Genomic DNA, 27,546 nt, shown 5'->3' on the forward strand with positions numbered 1-27,546 from the left:
TCAAAAGATCAGTTTGAGGGAAAGAGCTTGGGTTTGGGCAGTTCTGAGAACCAGCTGGCCATCTGTTTACTTTGCTTGGTGTTCACAGTATATTTTGTGAACATTCCAGTTTGTAAGTGAGATTCTCACGCAGGGATTGGTGCTGTGGGAACTATCTGGCAGACCCCAACCATGACAGCTGCAAACCGTCCCAGCCGTATCTACCAGGTCTGCCAGCACTGTGGTCTCAAAAAGTTTGCTCTCTGCAGCTGTGCAGTTACAGGACAGCCGGAATTCACAGATATTAAATGTTCCTTGTTCAGGTTAGGGAACGGACAATGTGTTTGCCGTGTGTTATGGAACAACTGAAGATCCAAACATGACCATGGTTTCCTTTTCCAAGGGAAACAAAACATTCATTATTTTGGGTTTGACCTTTTAATAAAATTATACATATAACAAAACATCCACATAGTGAAGTGGTTTTCCATTATCAACAGTCAAGTTAAAAATTACTATTACCAAACTAACAGAATAAGGACTTCTAATATATTTGGGCACATCTATAGTTCAAGTCTCATTAGGGTTGATACTCAAGTGAGGTCTGGAATGTTGGATCTAAGGATTACAGCTTGAGGAATACATGGGAATAGATTTTTTTGTTCACTCATTAATTCATTCAGTACACATTTAGTATCCATTATGAGCCAGGTCACAACAGCTAAGGCACTGGTTAAATCACTCTGTTCCCTTTGCTCTAAATTAAAGCTCCCAACCTACTGGGGTAGATGGATAAACCATGTAATGAGTACCCATAATGGGTTTTACATACAACCAGTGATTTGCCAGTTATTCCATTCATTAAACTATTCCAGGTTTTTGAGGAAAAGTGCCAAGTTTAAAAATCTTCTGAGGAAAGATCTCCTCTATGGAACCTATGTGGTGCTTATAATTAAAAAACCACTTTGTGTTACTGACTCAAAATGTGGGAAAGGTGATTGGTGGATGGCAGAAGGCGGATATATTACTGTGGTCCTGGGAATGCCTTCGGGATTAGTCCAAGTTCTAGATGGGGATCCAAGGGTCCTGAGTAGGAGGGCAGAGGCCTTGACTTAGGATGCAATTTACTCGGATTCTCCTCTTGACCTTGACAGCTGCCTGGGTAAAGACAAAGGTCTTTAATAGAGTACAAGTTTTTCCTAAAACTGATTAATGAGAGTTATTTTCAGCAGGACCTTGTTGCAGGATCATTAAAGAAACTCCCAACAAGGAGATATACATGTTATTCACCCTTATCATACCTGCATATATTTTACTGAGAAAGAGTCATGACCTCTGCAACATCTTACTTAAGACTAATTATTATAAATATATTAATAGGCTCTATTCCTTTCAGGGAAAGTGATGAAGCTAGAAGCTCGGTGGGCTGTTTCTGGAAATCCCCAGAACGTCAGCCCAAGCCTGGAAGGGAGGTGGGGGCGCTACAGTGGAGGATTATGGAGGGCGTCTGTAGCTGTGCCAGAAGAATTAAAATCTTGCTAAGAAAAGAGAGTATACAAAGCCCAGTTTATCAAAGCCTGCAACACGAAGGGGCCCCCTCAAAGCCTCACATGGCGGAGAGAAAACGTTCGGCATCTGCTTCCTCCAAGAGGGCGCGAACTGCAGGCAGAGACAGGCCCCAGGGGTCAGGCTTCTTCCACTTCCACAACCTCTCCCTCGGTGCTCATGTCACATAGGTGACCTAGAACTGACCCAGAGTCGGCTCGTTCTTCCTCCCCGCTCACGCCGCCACCGTGGATGCGGACTCCGCACCCAACAACGCGTAAGAGCGCCGGAGGTCCCACCCTGTGGGATAACCCGCCCCGTTGCCATGGTGACCACCGGAGCCACGCAGCTCCGCCCCTTCCTCGCGATGTGGCCCCGCCCCTCCGAACCCGGAAGCGCGAGGCTTGCGCCAGCTGCGCGAACAGCTCGGAAGGAGGGAGGGCGGCGGCCCCGGCTCGCTCGGCCGCGCGCCCCGCCCCTCGGAGGCCGGCCTTCCAGCGCGCCCCCGCCGTCCTTAGCGCTTGCGGGGACCGAGCGCCCAAGCTGCCGGCCGCGACCCGGGCCCGGCCGCCTCCCGGGCCGCACCAGTACTGGAGGGAAGAGCCGCCCTGGGGAGGAGGGAAAGGGACCTGGGGGCGGCCACGGCAGGTGAGGGGTGGGCGAGGCCCTGGGAAGCGGGAGGTGTGGATGTGTGATGTGTTTGTGGCTGTGGGTGAGTGTGGTTTGTAGTGTGCGCTGCTACCTCTATCGGTGTGACTTTGGGAGTGTGGCCCCAGTGAGTCGGTTCATGTGACCATGCACGTGATTGCACGTCCCTGTGTGTGTGTTGAGGCCGAGTCTGAGTTCATGCGGGGAGGAGGGGTCGGTGTGCCTGTGATTCTGCCTTTGTGTGGCCTGTCACTGGTGGGGTTGGGAGAAGACGGAGGTCAGCGTGTGGGTTGCCTGGGGTGGGAGTGGGGGTGGGGAGCTCTTGACCTGGGCATACTGCTGTAATTCCATCCTGGGGCTACAGTGCTGCAGCCCAGGAACGTATTTTTCAGTAAACTTTTAAGAACTCTGAGCAGAAGCTAGTTATTTTGGAGATTGTACCTCAGCCTGAAAGCGACAGACGTCTTTGTCATTGCCGAGTCCGGGCCAGGTGTGAGGCTTCTGAATGGGGCATGAGGAAAGTAGCAGAGCTAGGCTTTCTCACTTCTCCTCCTTTTCCTGGGGAGTCATAAGTTCTGCATTTATGCTGCTTCTTTGTCTCCACCTACAATGTTCCAGCTCCTTTTGGCACAAAGATTCAAGAGACTGAGGGGTAATTGACTAGCTGTGTGCAAATTTCCAAAAGCTTTTGTACTAAGACAGATTACAAAATGAATTGTCACAGTTGAAATGTCAGATAGTCAGCTTTTCCCCTCATGAGGTTTAGAAGATTTTCTGAAGAAGAAAGGGATCAACCTTCCCCTGAGGAAACCTAAAAAAAGAATAGCTGTGTCCTGCTGTGGTGAGGTCTGGAGGCTTGCATTAAAATGCCAATGGCATCACTTGGAGACTCTCAGGTTCTAATATTTTGTTACTGCTGATGTTAATAATAATCCCAGATTGACCATATATAGATCATATGATTGAGATAAAGGATCAGAAAAGCTCTGACTAGTTAAACTGGTTTTATGACTTAAACACTTATGAAGGCAACGTCATTGACTCTAGATTGGCAGCTTCTGTTGAAATCTTGAGGGATAAGTGGACTGTAAACTGTCTGGTTCTGTTGAAACCTGGAGAAATAAGTGCACGTAATTCTTGGTGTACACTCCCACCTGGCAGTTCTGTTGTCGAGCAACACAAGGGCCATAAAGGATGGAATGTCCAGAGCATTCCTCCCGGAGGGATTGTCATTTCCTTAGGCAAGATTAAGGCAAAATTCCTGCAGTGATTTGCCCACCAGCATGAACAGGTGCTTTCATTTTTGTGAAGAATTGCATTGTGAGGGATCAAATCAGTGTTGAGCTCATGGTCCGCACTCTTTGTTATTTAATACTGACCAGTTTCGTCACAATCTCAGTTGACCTTTTTTTGCCATATGCAGAACATTCCCCTTGTGACTTGGAAAAGTATTCCCCTGTAGTGGAGGAAAGAGGGCTGGGAGAACAAACTTCCTTTTCATACCACTCACAGCTGCTTTCTTTGCAGCAGTTTTTTTCACTTAGATGGCAGTTGGTCAGATGCAGCATTTGGTATCTATCTTACCTTTTATGTACTGCCAAGCTAGCACAAGTGTTAAAACCGCTTGCCTCTACAAAAAATGTAGTCACAGTTGGGTGGAATCTCAGGCAGATTAGTTATAAAATGTTATAATATTGGCTGGTTGTGAATAATACTGCAGACAGGGGTAAGGAACATCTTTCTACTTAATACTGAGGGAAGAAGTTGATGCCTGAATGTGTGTGTCTGTGTTTGATGTGTGTATGTGGATTTGTGTGGTACACTGTGACTGGTTCCAAACTATGAATAATTTATTTTATCCCAAGTTTAGTAAATCTAAAAGCAAAGTTTCTGGCCTTAATTAGCTGAGGTGTTTTATAAGTCTATTGAGTAGATTTTTTTTTTTTTGCTAAACATGTTTTTTATATTTCCTCCTGTAGAATAGTAATTGTTTATAGAAAATGTCTCCATTAGGAAATATTTAGATGATATAGGACTATTTCAAGTCTCTCCAGGTAGAAAATATTCCAGAATTAAGTGTATGTGCTAGTTGCTTTCAGTTAAAAGCAGTTACCAGCTTAGAGAAAGGCTATAGTTCAAATGGCTTTGATTTCTTTAACATGTTAATGCTTGTTAAGAGAAAATAGATACGCAAAGAATGATTTTCTTTACTTCAGTCCATCTGTGCACACTTGATTTTCAGCATAAGCCTGGCAGACTATTTTCTTCAGTGGTACTTTAGGGCCACTTTTCTGAAAGTACCATCCTAGCCTTAAGAGACCGTTATTACAATGTCAGCATTGTAAATCAAGATTAATATTTGATGTCTGCATTTCCCATCTCATTGGGGTTCAGCTTAGTAACCCCCTCAAGGTCGGAGGTAACAGTTAAGACTGCTGAGTGCCCAGGGTTCCTACGGAGCCAATGTGATGGGCCAAGGAGGAAGATTAATTGGCTTTAGAATCCCTTGTTCCTGGCCAGTTCAGAGTCAGCCCAGGACCTAAGTCCTAGGGTCTCAAACTCATCCTAGCCCTGCTAGGAAAATCCAGGCTTGCCCTGAGGTGGAGGACATGATGCAAACAAGCATTTGAATCCTACCAAACGGATGGATGGACGTTCCTCATTTGGCAATAAGAATCTGCAACAAGGAACTATAATTTCAGGTTCCTGTTATGACATAACACAGATGCCTGAGCAAAGAGGGGCGGCCTTTAAATTGAAGATGCTCAGCCAATCCAGCGCTCGTAGGCTCATAGGGTTAAAAGGGACTCTGGGATTGCCTAGTTGGGTCTGCTTTGGATGTAGTCGTTCACTTAGGCAACAGATAATGCCTGCTGTGTGCCATGCACTGTTCTGTGCTTTGGAGATACAGAGATGAAAGAGTCGTAGATGAGAAAACAAGCCCAAAGAGGGTCAGTGACTTTTCTGAGGTCACAGAGCTATAAAAACTGGAAATCACTAATCTCACAACAGAAAACCACACTTTTTTTTCCCCCCCTAAAGGCACTTGTTTTGTTTTGTTGCTAGTTAGCGCGCCTTCAGGTCTGTTCTGGTATCTTATCCTAGATCTTTCAGAGGGACATTATGTCACTTTTAATCACATGCATACGAACAATGTATTTTGGTTTGAAAATTACGTGTGAGTTTCTGAACTTATGTTCCCACGGGAGTTAGACTTATGGCATTTTATGAGTTTATCAGGAGGTCGGCTTACATTAACTCCTTTTTCTAGTGTGAATTGTTCCCTAGAATTCTCTCTGACAGGACCATCTTTATTGCAATGGATTCTTAAGATACTGGCAAAAGGTGATGCTGCTGCAGTTTGGAGTCATTTAACTAGGACAGGCAGTCAGGTGTAGAAATACTGTCCTGCATCTGGTCCTGGTTTTGCAATAGCCGTAGGATCTTGGGTAAGTCACTTACATTTTCTAGACCAGATTCCTCTTCGGGAGGAAAGAAGTAGACTGAAATAATTCTCTCTTAGGGCCCTTTGTGCTCCATGATTTTAGGATTTCATCAAATTGTTTTCTGTAGTTTAAATATATATTGACTAGATAAAATAGCTCACTTCCTCGGTTTCACCCTTTAAAGTATTGTTGGTAGAGCTCGACCAGACTCTACATTTAGTTCTGATGTAAACGTGAATTCTTGACATGAAACATCACATGCTTTTATTTCAGGGTTAACCTCCATTTCAGCTAATCATGGGAGAGATTAAAGTCTCTCCTGATTATAACTGGTTTAGAAGTACAGTCCCCCTTAAAAAGGTATGTATGGTTTTACTACACCTCTTATTTGCAAAATCTTGTATTGTTTTTATGTGTGATATAGACGTTATGTCTTCGTAGCGTTTGGGAGTAAAGGTTGTTGCCAAGTTTCGTGACTCTGGGTTGCAGAGCATAAAGTTCACCCCTTCCCTGTCCAGTACAATCAACTTTTTTTTAAATATATTTTTATCGAAGCATAGTCAGCTTACAATGTTGTGTCAATTTCTGGTGTACGGCACAATACTTCAGTCATATACAATCAACTTTTGAGGCTCATTCAAGAATAAAAGCGAGAATAACTATACCCATTATTTTATAATTGCTTTTACAAAAGCAAGCAAGCAGGAGTATGTGTACTCCTCCGTATAGCTCAGTAGAAAGCTTACAGCAACAGCAGCTACACAGTGAGTGCTGTTACTTATTAGAAAGCATTTTCCTGTTCCTCGGATGTAACATTTACAGTGGGTCACATAATAGCTCCTCTGTTTGCAATGACATATACTCATTCTGCCGTAGTCATCTTCTGGAAGCATTCTTTGCCTGGGATGTCCAGAAGCCCCAGACACTTACACTGAAGTTTGACCGTTAACTCTGAGTCCCAAATTAATCCCAAATGTTTAGGGATTACGCTAGACAGAAGTTGTTCAAGCCACAGAGTAAAATCTTTGCTGATCCCCTTGCAGAAGTATTAGAGAACTGTGATCTGAAGATCATCTGAGTCTCTGCTAAGATTATTTTGTCAAGGTAGAGAGCTGTGGGAGTATCATGCAAGTTTGAATTAATAAGAAGATTACTCTTTATATAGAAATTTGAGATACAGTCTCCAAGTAGAGACAGAATACCTGCTGTATACCTGGCACTGTTGTAGGAAGTCCCAGGTGTCTTATTTAATTCTTATAAAGTTTAACCAAAGGGTAGTGGCATGCCCATTTTACAGATGAGAAAACCAAGATTCTTGGAGATTAACATGTTAAAGGTCACACAGCCTGGTAGAATTTGGATTAAAATCAAATTAATCTGGCTTCAAAGCCGGAACTACTTGGCTGCTTACCGAAAGGAGCCCCCTTTTCTTCTTGCTACCCTGGAAACCACTGCCCATGCTAGAGGGAGCATCGTCCCCCTGGAGTCCCTTTCCCTTGTCCCATCCCCTCAAGTGACTCACGTGAACTCCTGCTGATGGACTTGCTCAGCAAGCTGCTCGCCAGACCTGAAACAACAGAAACTTACCTAAATATTCTTGGCAGTAGTTAGAGGAGGTAGTTTCACTGATGTAATTTTCTCCTCTGATTCTTTTGGTCCATACGTCATGAAAAGTTTGCTTGAAATTTCATAATGCTAGATTTTAAATTATCAAACAGATGCTGAGTCTTCTAAAGGGATTCTGACAAAATTGCCATTCAGAGAGCTCTGAGGAAGTTGAAGCAATAAACAACCTTTAAGTATTTTATGGTTTAGATTCAAAACATACAACTCGTGGGGTGGGGAAAGAAGGAAAAAAAGAACATGCTACTTTTATTCCTTTTCTTCCAGACTGTATTAGCAAGATAATTTCCCAGAAAATTTCAAAGATCTCTGAGTATCTTATCTCATATGAATTTTTTTGCTACAAGGTTGGAATTTACTGTATACGCTGTCAAAAGTCATTGAAATTTTTTTACCATAGTTGTAGCAAAAAGAAACATGAAAAGCAAAAATGTGAGTGGCAAATACAAAGGGCAAAAGCATAATCATGAGATATATTGTCACCTGGGGAAGTCCAAAAGGTCTTTGTTAGGGCCCTCTGGACTTTGCCCGGCCCTGTTTGTCTGCTCCCAGTGATGCCAGTGACCCCGGTTAGTGAGCGGCCACCACACTGCCACCTTGGGGTGCAGCTCTGCCAGCTAGAAGCTCTCCGAAAATAGAACCTTGAACTTTTTAATGTAAAAGTCGGATGAGTATTGATTTGCATTGGCAAAAGTTCAAGCAGTTAATGTACTTTTCCAAACACCACCAAAAGGCAGCCAAAGAGAACAAAAATTAAAACTCTCATGCAGTGAATACCAATAGCTAACACTATGGAATGTTCTATATCTGCCAGACTCTATGCTGCACACCTGATTTGTCTCAGCTCATTTAGTGCTCATCTTTTCTTCCTGTTGGGTCAAGAACCACTAAATCTGGAAGGTTCCTGATGACCTTCCTCCATCCCACCCCCTTTTCCCCAAAAAAGCCAATTTTTCCCTGAGCCCACTCCCCACGTCTGACTGAATGGTTTGAAACATTCTCACGGGGCAGGGGGGCAGTGAAATCTACACCTGCCTCATCCCTCCTGTCTAGCAGAGGGCTCCCTCCTCAGAGGCTTGGTCTGGATCAGGCTCCTGAAGCATCTCCCGAGTGGCACCATCTCTACCCAGTTTCTCCTGGAGCCTGGAGTCTTTTTTCCCTTATTCGCACGCTGACCCTGCAGATCCCAGCCCGTCCTCTGGGCCAGCACTGGAGAATGACTCTGCAAATCGCCCTCCTCCTACGTGCATGCACGCACGCACACACAGCCAGAAGTTTGGGGGAGAAATAAGATGCCATATACAGTTTACTGTTTAATGGTAAACAAAATAAACTTGGTACAGTCACGGATGGGAAGGAAAATTACAAGCTGATAGAAAAAGCAGTTCTTGGGAAGAAGCATATAAAGCAATTCCATGGACTGTGTCAGCACTGAGGAAGGAAAAGGAGAACAGAACTGTTTATTATCCGTGCTAGTGTGGGGTGAGCCCCCGCTTAGCTGGTAACAACCAAGGCAGTGCTATTAAAACTGTCAGCGAAAGTACTGTGTTGAAATAACTACGTAAAACCAAATGCGTGAGGTTTTTCATTTTTTTTCTTATAACTTTCCCTCCAGATCATTGTGGATGATGATGATAGTAAGATCTGGTCGCTCTACGATGCGGGCCCCAGAAATATCAGGTGTCCCCTCATATTTCTCCCTCCGGTCAGCGGCACTGCAGATGTATTTTTCCGGCAGATTTTGGCTTTGACTGGATGGGGTTACCGGGTTATAGCTGTAAGTATCATTGATTCAGGATGAAAATGCAGGTCCGCGTTTCTGGTTTTGTGTATGTGTGAGTACGTGCTTCTGTTTCTGAGTAACTATAGTAATGGGCAGGTTTTTTTTTTTTTAATCGAGGTTGGATACTGTTTTCCTTTTTTAAAATGTGAAAGGGAGTTTTTTGAAGGAAGGTGGTGTGGGGCACAGACATACAGAGGGGGACAAACTTCTTCTGGAAGCCTTCTCTCTTCCCAGCTTGTATGTGCATTTTCTGAATGAGTTGAACAGGAGTCCGGAAGCATTGTCCTTGTTTATAGATGAGGAAACTGAGGTCCAGACCATTTTAGTGATCACCGAGTGTCCCACAACCAATAGGTGGTTGAGGGAGAACCCAGCCCAGTCTTCTGACCCCATTCCCACTCCCCTTTATTACCCACCTGCTTCTGGGGGCAGCAAAGGGATCCGCTAACATCCAGCTGACTGAAAGCTTGCTTTAACGCAAGTCTTTGACAGTTGAGGTGAGGTTCATTCATTAGCTCATATCCCTAGCATTGGGTTAAGAAGTTTCTAATTGTTACTTTATGACTCAGTTTGGTCTAAATCTAGTTTTGCATTTATCATTCTCTGATCTCCTCCTCTGGGAGAAGGGCGTAGGTGGGAAGGCATTGTTGCTCATGACGGAGTTTTTGGCATGCCCCGGCTGGGTGAGGACAGTGGACGTTGGTTTCCTAACAGCCATTATTAGACACTCTATTTACTACCTAAAGGAGAGAAAACGTAGGCCAGATCCCTTCTCTTGGAAAGCAGTTGAAAATTCTACTGGGGTTACCACCAACTGGGGTCATATAAAACAAATCTAATTCCTCTCCCTCCTGACAGTCCTTCTCTTTCTTGAGAAAGCTAGTTACTGTCTGCCCCACCTACTGCCTTCCCCGCAGGTCTCTTCTTGCCTGGCTGTATCTTTCTCCAGGTTTTTTAGCCATTCCTCGGATGGCGTGTTTGAATCCCCACAGCATAGTCCTCCCTTGTTCTGGGTTTTCAGTAATCCCTCTCAGTGTACGGCACTCCAGGAGAGCAGGGCGGTAACCGCCCTGACCCCAGACCTCTGCAGCCTGAGTCGGGACACTTCCTGTCCTAGTGGCCACTGCTAATCAGCCAGAGTGGGGAAGCCAAGCAGCCTCCACAGGTCCGTCTCACTTTAGAGCACTGTCCAAAGCGGACAGCGTTTATTGCTCCACATTGGCATTCACAGAGCCTTGCCTTCCGGCTGGACAGTTCTCCTTGCCCTCAAGCTTCTTGATGTGGGCCTTCCCTCCTACTTTAGCTGGATGATGACTCAAGAAAAGGCCTGCCACGTCTTCAAAATGACTTTAAGACTTGATCAGAACACCCAGCCCCATGACGTTCTGAAACGTACTAGGTATTTGTTAGTATCTAGCTGTTAAAATGCATGGATCCTTTTTTTCATTTAAATTTTTATTGCGATAATCATAGATTCACAAGCAGCTGTAAGAAATAACAGAGAGCCATTTTATACTTTACCCAGTTTCTCCTAATGGTAACAATTTACAAAACTGTAGTAGGCTATCACAACCAAGATATGACGTTAACATAATCCACTGACCTTATTCAGATTTCCCAGTGTCACTCATACTCGATTGTGTGTATGTATTAAGGTATATACAATTTTGTCACTTGCCTAGGGCACAGAAATTTTTAAATTAAAGGAGTCCTAAAAATGTCATCTCCTTTTTTTTAGGCTATCATCTGACTCAGATTGTAAAATTTTCTGCTTCGGAGTGTCTGTTCTCCATCCTGCCTCAGAATAGTGGAATCTTATTAACAAATGGAATTTTAATAATAAAAGTAACATAGTCCGTCAAAGCTGAAATTATCCCATAATTTACATGACAGTATCTATTTCAGTGATTTGTCAATGACTGAATCTAAGTGCTTAAAACAAGCCACTCAGATGGGTTTCATTTACATTAAAGACAGGGGAATTCTTAGGTGACAAGCCTGAGTCCCCTAGAAAGGAATTAGTGACTTGTATTTCTTTTTCTTCATTTTCATTAATAGGCTACTCAAGGTCAAGCACCTGACTTTTTTGGTCACAAAAGTACTACAAGAAATCAGATAGAATAACTAAGTCAATTAAAAGTAGAGGAATGATTTTTTTTTTGAATACTCCTTTAAAGAAATGCTACGAAAAAGAGGAAACTCTCCTTGGAACAGATTTTATATCTAGTTCTTCGAGCTGTAATTCAGAATGAGATTGGATTACAAAGAAAACAGCATTTCTTTACTTGATGGGTTCTGCTCTATTCACCCTTGAACCTCAGAGTTCCTCAACTATTTGGAAAGGAAATCGAGGTGAACTGAAATTGTTGTGTCCATTCATAGTATCACTAGATTGTGCTTTTTGTTTTTATTTTTTTAATTGATCTGTTGGATAAAATGTGAATTTGATAAAATTTGAAGTTTAGGAGAAGTCGAGAGCTTCTTTTCATGTTTTGAATAAGGAGCAGAGCTTGAGCAAATGAAAAATACTGTTATGAGAGCCCTAAATTTTTCAGATATATATTAGTTGCATTTTACCTCTATAGTTTTTTAAAATAAATTTTTAAATTATTATTATTCCAGTTGCAATATCCAGTTTATTGGGACCATCTTGAATTCTGCGATGGATTCAGAAAACTTTTAGACCATTTACAACTGGATAAAGTGAGTACCTTGAAACTAATTACTCAACGTGTGATTTTAATGCAGCATTTACATTGTAAAGCCTGGTGTTGTCTTTCATTTTTTAAAAACAGCTCTTTTGAGGTAGAATTCACATAGCATACAACTTACTCTTTGAACATGCATAATTCACTGATTTTTACACATTCAGAGATATGTGCAACCATCATCACAGTTTTTTTTTTATATTTTTTATTGATTCATAATCATTTTACAGTGTTGTGTCAAATTCCAGTGTTCAGCACAATTTTTCAGTCATTCATGGACATATACACACTCATTGTCACATTTTTTTCTCTGTGATTTATCATAACATTTTGTGTATATTTCCCTGTGCTATACAGTGTAATCTTGTTTATCTATTCTACAATTTTGAAATCCCAGTCTATCCCTTCCCACCCTCTACCCTCCCCCCCCCCGGTAACCACAAGTCTGTATTCTCTGTCCGTGAGTCTATTTCTGTCCTGTATTTATGCTTTGTTTTTGTTTGTTTTTGTTTTTTAGATTCCACATATGAGCGATCTCATATGGTATTTTTCTTTCTCTTTCTGGCTTACTTCACTTAGAATGACATTCTCTAGGATCATCCATGTTGCTGCAAATGGCATTATGTTGTCGGTTTTTATGGCTGAGTAGTATTCCATTGTATAAATATACCACATCTTCTTTATCCAGTCACCACAGTCAGTTTTTGAACATTTTTCACCCCAAAAGTAACCCCATACTTACTTAACAGACACTTTCCACCTTGCCTCCCCTAATCTACTTTCTATCTCTATGGATTTGCCTATTCTGTTTATTTAGGTGGAATCATAATTTGTGGTCTTTTGTGACTGGCTTTTTTCACTTTAACATAACATTTTCAAGGCTCATCAGTATTGCAGCTGGCATCAGTACTTCATTCCTTTTTATTGTCCAATAATATCCCATTGTTGGATATAACAAATTTCATTTGTCATTTGGCTTGTTTCCATTTTTTAATTATGAATAATGCTGCTGTGAACACTCATGTACAAGTTTTTGTGTAGACGTATGTTTCCAGTTATCTTGGGTACGTACCTAGGAGAATTGCTGAATCATAGTTTCATTTTTTTATTTTTTAATTCTTTTTTAAAAATTTTATTTTTTGTGTGTAGGGGAGGTAATTCGGTTTATGTATTTTTTAGAGGAGATCCTGGGGATGGAACCCAGGACCTCTTCTGCATGCTAAGCATGTGCGCTACCACTCGAGCTATACCCTCCCCTGAATCATAGTTTTCTTAAACAAACAATAAAGTGGTTTCATTTTCTACTGTAATCTGTAAATATTTTTTAACATATAATTTGTATGCACAGTTGTATTTTCTCTCAACAGGGTGTATACATTGTTTTTAAATACAGTATTTCCTTAACATCCAAGCTGTAGATGTTTCAGTCTGGCGGCTGGTGATGACATTGTATTCTGTGGTTGGTGAGAATTAAAACGTTTTTTTGATGCTTATGTTCAGGACTGATCATTGGTTTAGGATCCTTCTTGTGTTTGTTCCAATTAGGTTCATCTCTTTGGGGCTTCTTTGGGAGGCTTTTTGGCCCAGAAATTTGCTGAATACACTCACAAATCTCCTCGAGTCCATTCCCTCATCCTCTGCAATGCCTTCAGTGACACTTCTATCTTTAACCAAACATGGACTGCAAACAGGTAAGAACGTAACCATTCTGCCAAATTTTTTATTATTTTTGTTCAGTGGAGTTTCGAAAATGTTGGTTTCTGAGTTTTTTTGATACATTAGGGAGGGGCCATATTTACTTCTGTCTTCTGAAACCATGCTGGGTTTTAGGGGGTTTTTTGTTTGGGTTTTTTTTGATGGGGGGAGGTAATTAGGTTTATTTATTTATTACTTTTAGAGGAGGTCCTGGGGACTGAACCCAGGACCTCATGCATGCTAAGTATATATGCTCTACCACTTGAGCCATACCTCTCCCCTGCATGCTGGCTTTTAAAATTAGAAATGATCACCTTTGTAATAGAAAAGAATTGAATGAACTCTAAATTCAGCTGTTTCCATTCATCTAAATCATTGTCTGCCTTCGTTTCCTATACATTCATACACCTTAACAGTTTCTCTTTAGTGCATGTGTAAGGGATACTGTGTTCCACTTGCTCCACTTAGACTATTTTGTGTACAATTCCATGTGTTGACTGACACAGTGTTTTTAAGGCATCTGGCTTCTCCCGAGTTTTTCGTCATGTTCTGCTGTAAGTCTTTGTACAAATTACTTTTGTTCCTTCCGTTTCTGAGTTATTTCCTTGAGAGTTATGTTCCCCAAACTGGAGAGACTAGAGCATTTAGTCTGTCAGCTGATGGTCTGCACATCTTAACACTGACACAACAGGAGTCTGCTTTTTAGAAAGATGGAAATGGTGAAATGCTTTGCAGGGCAACCAGTGGGGTATCTGCCTCCTCTGAGGCATCCCTTCATGGATTATCTCTTCTTAATTAGTTTGGTAGTGTCTAAGGGTACCTTAAAGCTGACTTCATGTGCATTTCTTTCATTGCTAGCAAGGCTAGGCTCTACCCTAAAAAGTAGCCCAGCGACTAACCTACCTGTGTGAGCAGATTGGTTTTTCATGTAACATTCTAGGTAAACATCTTCACGGTTTTCACACCTACTTAAGATTGCAGTCTGATTTTTTCAAGAACTTCCCCTGATATTTTCTCAGTTGTTTACTCGGCATTCATGCAGCGATCTGTTGGTGTATACATTAGCCACAGATACACTTCATGTCCAGGTGCTGCACTAAAGCTCACTGATTATTTGTGATGATTTTTCATGTTGTTTTAACTGTCAGAAGCCAAGACTCCCCCCCCCCCACTTTCTGCTCTTGCGTATCGGCTACTATTTGTCAGATGTCTGAGTGCCTACTATGTGCCGCACTGAGGCCGCAGGGGTGAGCAGAGCCGGCAGGACACCGCGCCCCCCCACCTCCCAGCACACCTAAGCGTCATTTAGAAACTAAGAAGCTGTCAGAGGTGGGGACTAACTTAGAAAGGTCACTGAAAGATGGCCGCTGGTCCTAGTGAGGGAAGCTCACTGAGAACACGCAGCAGAAGGTGGGCTGCACCTCTTATCAGATATTTTCAGCACAAGTTGAGAGAAATTCATGTTTACCCTATGTCATAGCTCTCAGTGTAATTAATGGAATAAATAATTAACTAAAGATCACATATAGAAGTACATCAAGACTGAATTGCCTTGAATTAGCCCAACTGAATCTAATAGTAGCAGTAGGAGGTACAATAACTCTTTCATTTTGCTATTTTGAAATCTGCTTTAAAGGTGATTTGAACCTTAAGGTTTTTATGGTAAGTGCTGAGTTTTCCAAAAACAGGTTAACCATTGGAATTAAGTCCAATTAGAAAACAAAAGCTTGGAATCATCAGAATGTCCACACCTCCATAAAGGCGTTTTGAAATACCACTTATTATTCCAGATTCTTAAAAGTTGAGTCATATTAAACTAACGCTTTTGGAGCTTGGGAAAGTGTATATGAAAACTAGATGCTTCAAAACTAGCTCTTTGAAGGAAGGGACGAAGTCTTTATCTCTAGATCCCAAGAACCCAGCTAACACAGAGCTTCAGTGTTGAATGATTGCCGTTCACATGTAGTCTTGCAAGTTTAAAATGATCAGGTCTTTTTTTTTTTTTTCTTTCTTTCCCCGCAGCTTTTGGCTGATGCCATCATTTATGCTCAAAAAAATAGTTCTCGGCAACTTTTCATCTGGCCCAGTGGACCCTATGATGGCTGACGCCATTGATTTCATGGTGGACAGGGTGAGGATACCTTGCCCTGGGAATTCTCATGTCTGCTTGGTTCCTAAAGAAATGGCTGTCTCGCTGAGTGTGTATTAGAGGTGTTAAGTAGTTTTCCATACTAACTTTAATACATCCAGGCAGGTAGTCCTGCTGGTAAGTAATTCATCAGAATCACTTGGGGGAGCTTTTAAAAATACAGATTCTAAGGCCTCACACCAGACCACTGAACTGGAATCCCTGGCCGAGGCACCTGGGACTCTATTTTCCCTCGCTCCTCCTCCTCTTCCATCTCCCCCAGGTGAGTGTGACGCAGCAGGTCTGTAGATTTGCATCTCAGAGCTGCCAGGATAGGTTTTTTTTCCTGAGGCCTCTCCCCGCTGTAAGATCACTTAGATGTCTCTGTCATCTTTGAGCTGCTAGAACTGGCCTGCTGCCCACAGGCACCTGGTTGAAGAGGCAGCTCAGGTTGAGGGCTGGGGAAGGGCCCTGTTCCCAGAATAGAACAATGTTACCACTTAGAGGCCCAGTTCATCGCTGGTGACCTTACTGGCCCCACCACACATACCACCACCTTTCTAAGCACAGATATCATCTGTGGATTTAATGTAAATGTGAAAAACAAAATTCATTAAAAAAAAAAACCTTTACCTGTGTTTGTTTCCACAGCTGGAAAGTTTGGGTCAGAGTGAACTGGCTTCAAGACTTACCCTGAATTGTCAGAATTCTTACGTGGAACCTCATAAAATTCGGGACATCCCTGTCACCATTATGGACGTAAGCAAGCTTTCTTTTAAGTAGAATAGATACTTTGCCTTTTTAAAATGTCTATATCAAGATCCACCTTATAATTATTTTACAATTTTTCAAAGTGCCTCTTCAAATGCTGCCTTGGATTTTTTCTTTTTTTTTACTGCCCTACTTTCTCAATTCCAAAATAATTGTTTTTTCTTTTTGCTTATCCTTTATTTTTCCTGGCAGGAATAACACCATTGAAATCAAAGTAAATTTAAACAAACATAGTCCTTACTCATTTTGGTTTGTTTTTGCCACAGACACCACTCTTTAGCTGTTGCACATCTCTGGGCAGCAAAGTGAAAGTGCCTCATGAGGGCGGAGAATCCAGAATTCCATAAAGTCTAATTGACATGAAAGCTTGCTTCTTATATTTGTTAATTGTAGTGAACTATATACGTAAGAAAATTTACCATCTTAACCACTTGTTAAGTGTACAGTTCCATGACATTAAGTCCATTAACATGTGGTACAGCCACCACTGGTATCCATCTCCAGCACCTTCCGCCATCCTAAACTGAAACTCTGTACCCAGTAAGCAGTAACTCCTCATCTCTCAATTCCCCTCAGTTCCTAGTGACCTCTGTCCTGCTTTTTGCCTCCGAATTTGCCTATTCTAGGTACCCCATATAAGTAGAATCATATAATTACCCTTTCGTATCTGGCTTGTTTCACTTACTTGGCATAATGTTTCCAAGGTTCATCTGTGCTAAAGCATGTTAGAACATCATGCCCTTTTACAGTTGAATAATATTCCACATTTTATTTATCTTTTCATCTGTTGCCAGACATCTGGCTTGTTTCCCACCTTTTGGCTATTGTGAGTGACGCTGCTGTGAACACTGGTGTACGAGTACCCACTTAAGTTCCTGCTTTCAGTTCTCTGGGGTAATCTGTACCTAGATGCGGAATTGCTGAATCATTTGGTAAATTCGCTGTTTAACTGTATCATCTTCCACAGGGGCCGCTATATAAGGCTTCAACTTCTCCGTATCCTTATCAGCACTTGTTAGTTTCTGTTTCTGTGATAGTAGCCACCCGAATGGTTGTGAAGTGGAATCTCTCTGTGGCTTTGACGTACTTTTTATTTCAACCATATAACTGTCCTGGCTCACGGATTTATTCCTAAATGCTGAGAATATGGTATTTCTAAGAATCAATTTTTATCAGGAAATTACCCACATACTGTAACTTATTCTCTACTGTAACTGCTACGTTCCGACATTTACCAGTGAAATATTTGGTCCTCACATTGCATGTGCTGTGCTTGCCCTTTCAGAGCTGTTCATCACTTGGGTATGTGGTCACGTAATACCGCCTACAAGCTTGAGCAAGTTGGAGATGCACCTATTTTTGTTTTCATGGGGTTTTTTGGTTTCTTTAAATTACTCTTTGAAAAACTTTCTGAATGTGTGGATAAACATACATACATTTGTATGGGTATTGAAAGTTATATAGTCACATACTCCAAACTTCTAACAGTGGCTCTCCAGGAAAGGATTTGGACTTTTTGTCTTACACTCTTTAAAATTTTTTTTGAATTTTTTTCACTGAGCATATAACTACTTACATAACTTTTAATAAAATTAGGAAGTTCTTTGGGGATTTTGAGATCTTTTGAAATTGCCATTTCCACTAATGATTGTTCACTATTAATATTCTGTTAATTCAAAAGTCCATGAACGATAAATGCTGGAGAGGCTGTGGAGAAAAGGGAATCCTCCGACACTGCTGGTAGGAATGTAGCTTGGTGCAGCCACTGTGGAAAACAGTATGGAGATTCCTCGAAAATTGAAAAATAGACTTACCATATGATTCAGCAATCCCACACTTGGGCATATATCCAGAGGAAACTCTAATTTGAAAAGATACATGCACCCCAGTGTTCACAGCAGCACTATATACAATGACCAAGACATGGAAGCAGCCTAAATGTCCATTGACAGATGACTGGATAAAGAAGTTGTGGTATATTTATATAACAGAATACTACTCAGCCATTAAAAAAGATAAAATAATGCCATTTGCAGCAACATGGATGGACCTGGAAATCATCACTGTAAGTGAAGTAAACCAGAAAGTGAAAGAAAAATACCATATATCATTAATATGTGGAATCTAAGAAAAAAATTTTAAAAAGGACACTATAGATTCATATACAAAACAGAAACAGACTTGCAGACATAGTAAACAATCTTATGATAACAGATACTAAATTTTGAAGAAAAAAATATTCTATTAATTTAGTTAACTGTGTTTGAGAAAAGATGGAATTTCATGGTAGATTTTTTTTCCCCAAAGAGTGCAAGAGACATTTGGCAGTAAAGTCTGTAGCTAACTTTTTACCTTGGAGTTGGAGTCACAGGGATGAGCAGGAGAGGGTGGCCCAGGCTACAGAGGGGTCCAGCGCTGTCTCTGCACTGGAAAGGAATGTGCAGGGTGGCACTTTGCTACTGTGAAAATATACTGAAATAACAGTTTCAGCCTCATTTTTTTTCTTTAAGGTGTTTGACCAGAGTGCACTTTCAACTGAAGCTAAAGAAGAAATGTACAAACTGTATCCTAATGCCCGGAGGGCTCACCTTAAAACAGGAGGCAATTTCCCGTACCTGTGCAGAAGTGCAGAGGTGAACCTTTATGTCCAGGTAGGTTGGAACCCAGAGTCTCTGGTTTGAAACAAAAAGGTTTGTTGGATTTTTTTTGGTGGCAGAGAGTAAGAAATACAGAATTCTCTATAGAAATGAAGCACTGACTTCTTATAATAGATTCTATTATATGTGACAGATAGATTCTAGGAGAGATCGATCGATAGATTCTGCTAGACTCTATGACAGACAGACAGACTGTGATTGGGAGGACGAGGCAGCAGCGGCTTACCTGTGCCCAGAACAGAGATCTGCTTCCACAGGCCTTGACTAGAGGCTTCTTGGCAGGAGGAGATGCTTGGGCAGGCACGTTCTTTTTTTTTTTTTTTTTCCATATGAGTGTGGATTTCTCAGGTCACCCCTGCCCTGTGAGAGGGAACGGTCTCCCCACGGTCCTGGGTGTGGGGGTTCACATGCCCCCGCCAGGTGTTGCCACAAGGTCCAGGGTCTGTTGCCCAGGCACCAGGGGCGGGAGCAATTTCTCCCTATGGGTTTTAAAAAGTTTCTTTAGCGCTCCTGAAAACTTAAGGTTATTTGTAGTGGTTCCTATGGGTTAAAAAAATAACCCCCAATAATTCTCACGTTCTAACTGCTACTTTTTTTTATAAAACAGCTTTAAAACCAGTTTTTAAATAAATAGATCCTTACCTGGGGTATTTCTGGACAGTAGGCTTATAAAGGATGTTTATTTTCCTCTTTGTGCTCTTTTGAATTCTCCCTAAGTTCTACAATAAACACAAAAAGAATTTTCCTTCTTTGATCAAAACATATGCACATAAACACTTCTTTAAAAGGAAGACGGCCTAGATACAACACCTCCTTGACATTCACAGATTTGACAATTGCCATTTTAACTATCTGAGGAGGAGGCCCAGACAGGTCATTATTGTGTTAGAACAGCAGAGGACTGAAGGACCCGATTCATCGTGGCGGGTGGTAGGGGTGGGGGTAAACACCTACCTGTGAAGAGCGTGCCGCAATCTTGCAGTTACCTAGAAATATCCAGACTGGTTACACAGTAAATGAGGAACAAAGATCTCAAATTGTGGTTTTAAAAATTATTTTTCGACTTTTCTGTTTTCCAGTTTTTCTCTAATTAGCATTGATGTATTTATTTTTATTGAAATATAGTTGATTTATAATATCATATTAGTTTTAGGTGTATAACAGTGATTCAACATTTTTATAGCAGGGGAGGGTATAGCTCAGGGGTAGAGCACGTGCTCAGCATGCACAAGGGCCTGGGTTCAATCGCCAGTACCTCCATTAAAAATACATAAATAAACCTAATTACCTCCCTCCTCCAAAAAACGAACAAAAATGTTTATAGATTATACTCTATTTAAAGTTATTCTAAGTATTGGCCATATTCCGTGTGCTGTACGATATATCCTTGTAGCCGATTTATTTTGTACACAGTAGTTTGTACCTTTTAATCCCCTACCCCTGTCTTGCTCCTTTCCCCATCCTCTGTAACGTCAGAAGTATAGAACATTTATATACAACAGTGACGTTGACAATGATTCTGCAGATACACCTGCTGCAATTCCACGGAACCAAGTATGCAGCCATTGACCCGTCGATGGTCAGTGCCGAGGAGCTCGAGGTGCAGAAAGGCAACTTCGGCATCAGTCAGGAGGAGCAGTAGCCGGGGCGTCGGCTGTCAGTGGTGAGTGACCCAGCGAGTCCGCACAGTGACATCCGTGCCCGCCCGTCGGCCTCTCCGTTCGTCAGGTCCACCGCTTATCACTGTGTTTGGAACGAGGACCGAGTGTCAACTTTGTGACAGGCGGCAGCTCTTCTAAGCCCGTGTAACTATTCCCTCTTTGGTTTTTTTAGCTTTTGAATTTAAAGAAGTACTTTTGAAGACACTCATTTTAAGACTTGTGAAAATTTTGCTACCAAAAGTCTTCACTACTATGTTCTTAAGTTAACGTTAATTTTGGAAGTTCGGGATTTGTGGGGGGGGGGTTTCTTTCCTTTTTCTTCCTTTTTGTCACTTGCTGTAAATGTTGCATATCCACACCGTGTGTCTGAAGGACACTGGTTATTTTTATGCTCCTCTTGATTATAAGCGTTATCAGAGTGCCAAGGCTGTCACCTATTGTTGGCTCTCCTGCAAATCAACTACTACTAATTTCCAGTTAAGCTCGTTGTTTTCCGTTTTGGCTGTGGTCTTTCTACCCATTACAGTCTTTGGAATAAAAATTCAATTTCAGTGGGTGGCTCTTGTGATTATTGTAGCTGCCAACTGGGCTTCGTACACGCAGGACTTTCCGAGAAGCAGACTGGAGGGTCTGCCACGTCTGTGTGACTTTAGGTAAGTTACTTCATCTCTCTAAAGTGCAGTTTGCTCATTGTTAGCAGCTTAATAAATGACAGTTACTGTCACCTACACACCATGTACTTTTCATACCTTCTTTTTTCCCCTCGGTGGAAAATTTTAAACATAAAGTAGAGAAGAGAGTATAATGAACTACATCCCCATCACACAGCTTCAAAAATGATCAACTCATGGGCAGTGTTGTATCATCTCTTAGCTCATCCTCACTTTTTCCACACATACTTCCATCACCGGAATACTTTAAAGCAACTTCTGATACCTTATATTATCTTTAAATATTTCTACATGTACCTCCCAGAGCTAAAATAATGCCATTATCACACTTAAAATCAACTCTGTTGCAGAACATCCATTGATGAAAAAAGAAACACAGAACCTACCAGAAAAGATCTTCTGTGACTAAAGATACAAATAAGGAACCACAGCAAGATGCGTAGGAGGGGTGGAGTCGCAATATAGTCCAGTCCCATACCCGCAGGTGGCAGACCCACAAACCAGAGAACTACAATTGCAACAGATCCTCCCTAGGGAGTGGGGGTGGGGAGGTCTGAGCCCCACATCAGGCTCCCCAGCCCAAGGGTCCTGCACCCAGAGTATCTGACTTTGAAAGCCCAGCGGGGCTTACTTTTGGGAGTCCCAGAGGGCTGGTGGAAATAGACATTTCACTCCTAAATAGTGCACACAAAAATTTCACACGCTCCAGGCCTCGGGGCAGAAGCAGTCCTCTGACAGGCGCCTGGGTCAGACCTACCTGCTGCTCTCGGTCTCCTAGAGAGGCAGGCGGCTACTGCACCTCATCTGGACACACGGACACTGGTGGCAGCATGCTGGGGAGCCTGTGCTACCATGTGGACACGGGCTGCCCAGCGCCACTGTAGAATCCTCCTTCCAGCTTATTAGCTCCAGGGCCCAGGCAGACCCTGGCCCAACAGCCTGTAGATGCCAGTGCTGGGACACCTCCGGCCAGGCAACTAACTAGGCAGGGACACAGCCCCACCCACCAGCAGACAGGCTGCCTTACGATACCCTGAGCCCACAGCCAGGGTGCTTGCTCTAGCTTCCGGACCGACCTGATCCCAGAGGGGGCAGACACCAACAGCACTGGAAAAAAAAATAGCAGTTCCACAGCTGTGGACCCAGATTCCCAACAGCGGTCCAGATCCTGCACTGAGACCTGCTGGGCCCTGGACCCATGCACTAGCAGGCCAACACAAACTTCAGGATGCCCAGGACCCTGCAACCAACTATACTGGGAATAGGTCCAACCCACCAGCAATAGGACAGCAACCAGCTCAGGGACTCCTGGGCCCCATGACCAGATTCCAGGACCTAGCTCTGCCTGCCTGTAGGCCAGCACTAGCCCCAGGAGCTGGCTTTACCCACCAGTGGGTAGGCAACAGCCCCAGAGCCTCCTGGACCCTGACTCTCACCAGTGAGCTAGCACTAACCCTCGGGGCCCCCCAGAGTCCCCCGGAGTTCCACAATCAGCCACCTTGTGACCCAGTCCCACCAACCAGCAGTCAGCAGCCTCTGCACAGGGATGGACTCAGATTATCATATTAAATGAAGTAAGGCAGACTGAGAAAGACAAATACCATGATATCACTTATGTGGAATCTAAACAAAATGATACAAATTCTATTTACAAACCAAAAACACTCACAGACATAGAAAACAAACTGGTTACCAAAGGGGAAAGGGCAAGGAGGGATAAATTAGGAGCTGGGGATTAACAAACACACATCACTATATATAAAATAGATAAACAAGGACCTACAAGGACCTACTGTATAGCACAGAAAACTATATTCAATTTCTTGTAATAACAAAAGAATTTAAAAAAAAGATGTATATACGTATGTATATGTATAACTGAATTACTTTGCTGTACACCTGGAACACTACAGATCAACTACACTTCAATAAAAATGCTTTTTAAAAAGACCAAAAGCCAAAAAAAAATAAAGTCTATCTGTTTAAACACACACACATACACACAAAACAAAAACAAAAACACTAATTCAAAAAAATACATGCACTGTGATGTTCATAGCAGCATTATTTACAATTGCCAAGATATGGAAGCAACCTAGGTGCCCATCAACACATGGATGAAGACGTGGTGTGTATACACACGTACACATACATACACACACACACACACACACACACACACACACACACGGGAATATTATGCAACCTTAAAAAGTGAAATGATGCCCTTTGCAACAATGTGGACAGATCTGGAGAGTATTATGGTAAGTGTAATAAGTAAGACAGATAAAGACAAATACCGTACATTATCACTAACGTGGAATCTAAAAAATAAACTTGTGAATATAACAAAAAAGACTTCAGATATAAAGAACAAACCAGCAGTTCTTAGTGGGGATGGGGGTGGAGGGACAAGACAGAGGTAGGGAATTAACAAGTACAAACTATTATCTATAAAATAAATAAGCTACAAAGATATATTGTACAACACGGAATATAACGAACAGTTTACAGTAACTATAAATGGAATATAACTTTTAAAAAATGAATCACTATGTTGTACAACTGAAAGGTATATAATACTGTACATCAGCTATACCTCAATAAAAATAAAGTTAGCTCAGCTCCACCCTGCCAGTGCCTCCACCATCCTCCTCAGACAGAAAGGGGGATAAAGTTGGCAGAGTCAGAGGATGTGGAGTTCATCTCCAACACACACATCAAACATACATCTACAGGTGGGACAATTCTCTTGGAAAAACAACTGGAAATTGGCAGAAGAGCTCCTATACAACCAAAGCTGCAAGAAAGATTTCCATATAACCAGATAGGATTGGGGGGGAAAGCCATCAAGTTTGGACCTGTGCCCCTAGAAGGATCTGTAAGGAAGAGAAGGTCTGAACGGGCAGACTCTCACCCTGGGGAGCAAGCAGGTTGAGCCGCAATCTGGGCATCCCAGCTCTGGGGTCCTGCATGGAGGAGACAAGCCCCCTTGCCTGCCGGGATTTCACTGGGATAAACAGAAGGTCTGGAGAAGCCTAGATCCTCTCTCAAGGAGTGCACACATGATGCCTTGCTAACAGTAAGGGTGAAGAGAGCCTTGTGCTGGTGGCTGCCACTGCACCGCACTTCCCAATCCAAAGAGGGGAACACATTGGCCCCACTCACTACACAGCACAGCCTGGGCTGAGCCCTGAGAAAAGGCCTGGTCTAGCTACACTAAGGCAGACCAGGGCACCCGGTGTGTAATTCAGTGGAGGCAGGGCGGCCACTGTCAGCATGTGCACACCCGCACCACAAGAGCACAGCCACAGCTAAGCGCTGAATCTCAGGCAGACAGGCCCTGGGAGAGGACTTTATTTAGCTATGCAGACACACCCCAGAAGACCTGGGGTGTGGTCCGGGTTGGGCAGCGATGGTCATTGTCAGTGTACCCAGAAGTAAGCAGTGGTTCATCTCCCTACAAGAGCGCCCCAGCTCTGCCCACTCCACACGGCAGCTTAGCCCTAGATCTGGGACAGACAAGTGCTGGGAGAAGACTGCCAGAGAGGCAGCCCAGATCTCTGGAGGTAGCAGAACCACCTCAGTTCCCGCAGCCACACACCCCAACACCCAGCCCCAGCCTACTCTACATCATAGCCTTGCACTAGATCTGAGATGAACACGACAGAGGAAGGGAAACGACCTTGGGCTGCTTCTGAGCAGAAATGTGTGTGCATACACAGGTGATTCACAAGTAACTCCTCTGTGATCCCAAGGGCCTCGTTTGTTCCAACAATCACCCCATTTGCAGCAGGACATGTGGCCAAGGGCAACAGAGCATGGTTGAACCCGATCCTCAGTGCTTCTACTCCAACAACTGAGGAGCAGACCCCATCCTTAACCGGACTGTGACAGCCATGGAGCAGAGAGAAAGCCCTTCCTCACACCCTGCAAGGCTCTAGACACTAACACCAACCACACCTTCTATCAAGAACCACACCTCCTATAATGGGCAGCACTCCCTGAGGAAAGGTCTGGCTGTCATCCACGCCTACATCAGTCCTCACATCAAAAATATCAGACACACGGTCTGCACAGGGATGCTCCCACATAAAAACACCCCTTTAAGACCACAACAGACAACTATTTCTCCTAAATTCATAGAGACAGAGAACGTTAAGTAAAATGGAAAGGCAGAGGAACTACTCCCCATTAAAAGGGCAAGAGAAATTCCCTGAAAGAATAAATAATGAAACAGAGCTCACCCGTCTACTAGACGTGGAATTCAAAAACTTGGTAATATGCATTCTGCTCATTCTTATTGTGTGGTTGGCTTTATTTCTTTGATAATTACTTAAGTTTAAAAAGCTAAAGCTCTAAATTGTTCTTAGAAACCATGGTCAGTACGTATATGTAAACCAAAAAAATGTGCAGTATACTGTATATATATTTACGTGCAATATATTGTATATGTGCAATCAAACAATTCTACCTAATAAAACTGAAAAAAGGTCATAATAAAAATGGTAATTGAATTAAGATTGTTGATAGAAATGCAGATCACTGTAAGAACTAAAAACTGTAAAGATGAAATAATCAAAAATAGACAATTCAATTGCTGAGATAAAAACCAATCTAGAAGCAATGAATAGCCAACTAAATGACACAGAAGAATAAGTGACTTGGAAGATACAGTAATGGAAATCACCCAATCAGGACAGCAGACAAAAAGACATGTGGGAAAAAAAATGAAAGCAATATACAAGATCTATGGGACAATATAATATATGCCACCAACCTATGCATATAGGGGCCCCAGAACGTTAAGAGAGAAGAGGACTGAAAATGCACTTGAAGAAATTATGGCTGAAAACTTCTCAAACCTAAAGAAGGAAACAAACATGGAGGTACAGGAAGCACAGAAGGTCCCAAACAAGATGAACCCAAACAAACCCACATCAAGACAAAATTAAAATGGCAAAAGTGAAAGATAGAGGATTCTAAAGGCAGCAAGAGAAAACGAAAAGTCACTTGCCAAGAGACCCCTCCATAAGGCTATTAGCTGATGTCTCTGCAGAAACTTTGTGGGCCGGAAGGGAGTGGTATGATACAGTCAAAGTACTAAAAGGGAAAAACCTGTCACCTAGGATAGTCCAGCCTGCAAGATTATGATTTAGAATGGAAGGAGAGAGAACGAATTTCTCAGACAAGGGGAAAGGGTATAGCTCATTTGGTAGAGCGCATGCTTGGCATGCATGAGGTCCTGGGTTCAATCCCCAGGATCTCCTCTAAGAATACAATCAGTGAATAAACCTAAATACCTCCCCCTACCAAAACAAAAACAAAAACAAAGAATTTCTCAGACAAGCAAAAACTGAAAGACTTCAGCAACACCCTAAAAGAAACACTGAAGGGTCTTCTCTAAATAGAAAAGCAAAAATCTATAGAAAAGGGAAAAATCACAATAGGAATGGCAAATATATAAAAGGATTGAAGATTGCATAAATAAGCCAGTACACAGATTAAAAAACAGTTTAAAAAATTGTAAAAGTGATTTTAACTACTATAAATGGTAAAAGGATAAGCAGGAAGATATAAAACAGGAAATCCAAAATTACAAAATGTAGAGGAGGACAGTGAAAAAAAAAATGTAGATCTTTTAGAATGTCTTTGAACTTGAATGACTATCAGTTTAAAGCAAGAAGATTTAGTTATGGGCCAACATACTTGAACTCCATGGTAACCACAAATCAAAAATATACAACAGAGTCACAAGAGACAAAAAGAAAGGAATTCAAACATACTAAAAAAGAAAATCATCAAACCACAAAAACAAAAAAACATGATCAAATAAGTATAAAACTGAAAAACAAGGATTAAAATGGCACTAAGTACATACTTATCAATAATTACTTTAAATGTCAATGGACTACTGTTCTGATCGAAAGGTATAGTGACAGATTGGATAACAAAACAAGAACCTGCAAAACGCTGCCTATAGGAGACTCACTTCAGGATGAGAGACATACACAGAACCAAAGTGAGGGGATGAAAAAAGATATTTCATGCAAATGAAAATAAGAAAGCAGTGACAGAAATACTCATATCAGACAAAATAGACTTTAGAACAAAGACCAGAAAGAAAGACAAAGAAGGGGATTATATAACAATAAAGGGATCAGTACAAGAAGAGGATATCACATTTGTGAACATATAAGCCATACCTAATATAGGAGCACCTAAATATAT

The 27,546-nt window shown here is 42.1% G+C and overlaps 1 protein-coding gene and 1 long non-coding RNA gene across 4 annotated transcripts; one reads left to right on the forward strand and one right to left on the reverse strand.

Moving 5' to 3' along the window:
- Nucleotides 1-398: 398 nt before the first annotated feature.
- LOC140697065 (uncharacterized) lies at nucleotides 399-1,811 on the reverse strand. The gene is made up of 2 exons (XR_012073882.1): nucleotides 1,590-1,811; nucleotides 399-1,137 (listed from the first exon to the last, which is right to left on the reverse strand). It is a non-coding gene; the product is annotated as an uncharacterized lncRNA (long non-coding RNA).
- A 121-nt stretch (nucleotides 1,812-1,932) lies between these two features.
- On the forward strand, nucleotides 1,933-21,195 carry SPG21 (SPG21 abhydrolase domain containing, maspardin). Of its 3 annotated transcripts, none has more exons than XM_072962230.1 (10): nucleotides 2,032-2,172; nucleotides 5,476-5,621; nucleotides 5,892-5,978; nucleotides 8,857-9,018; nucleotides 11,647-11,727; nucleotides 13,278-13,423; nucleotides 15,450-15,558; nucleotides 16,207-16,314; nucleotides 18,837-18,977; nucleotides 20,509-21,195. In XM_072962230.1, the coding sequence occupies exons 3-10, from the start codon at nucleotides 5,916-5,918 to the stop codon at nucleotides 20,623-20,625; spliced, it is 927 nt and encodes a 308-aa protein (XP_072818331.1). In that variant the 5' UTR covers nucleotides 2,032-2,172; nucleotides 5,476-5,621; nucleotides 5,892-5,915; the 3' UTR covers nucleotides 20,626-21,195. The 3 variants fall into 3 exon arrangements, with proteins under 3 accessions (XP_072818330.1, XP_072818331.1, XP_072818332.1); XM_072962231.1 differs by having other exon boundaries at nucleotides 2,035-2,172; nucleotides 5,444-5,621; XM_072962229.1 differs by lacking the exon at nucleotides 5,476-5,621 and having other exon boundaries at nucleotides 1,933-2,172.
- Nucleotides 21,196-27,546: the final 6,351 nt, after the last annotated feature.

Source organism: Vicugna pacos, chromosome 6 (assembly GCF_048564905.1).
Source record: "Vicugna pacos chromosome 6, VicPac4, whole genome shotgun sequence".
NCBI classification, from domain to species: domain Eukaryota; kingdom Metazoa; phylum Chordata; class Mammalia; order Artiodactyla; family Camelidae; genus Vicugna; species Vicugna pacos.

Bases quoted from the DNA above. Each gene is read 5' to 3' on its own strand.
- SPG21 (XM_072962229.1), top strand. From the start codon at position 5,916: ATGGGAGAGATTAAAGTCTCTCCTGATTATAACTGGTTTAGAAGTACA. The intron at 5,979-8,856 runs GTATGTATGGTT...CTTTCCCTCCAG, and splicing joins GTACAGTCCCCCTTAAAAAG to ATCATTGTGGATGATGATGA. The intron at 9,019-11,646 runs GTAAGTATCATT...TTATTATTCCAG, and splicing joins GGGGTTACCGGGTTATAGCT to TTGCAATATCCAGTTTATTG.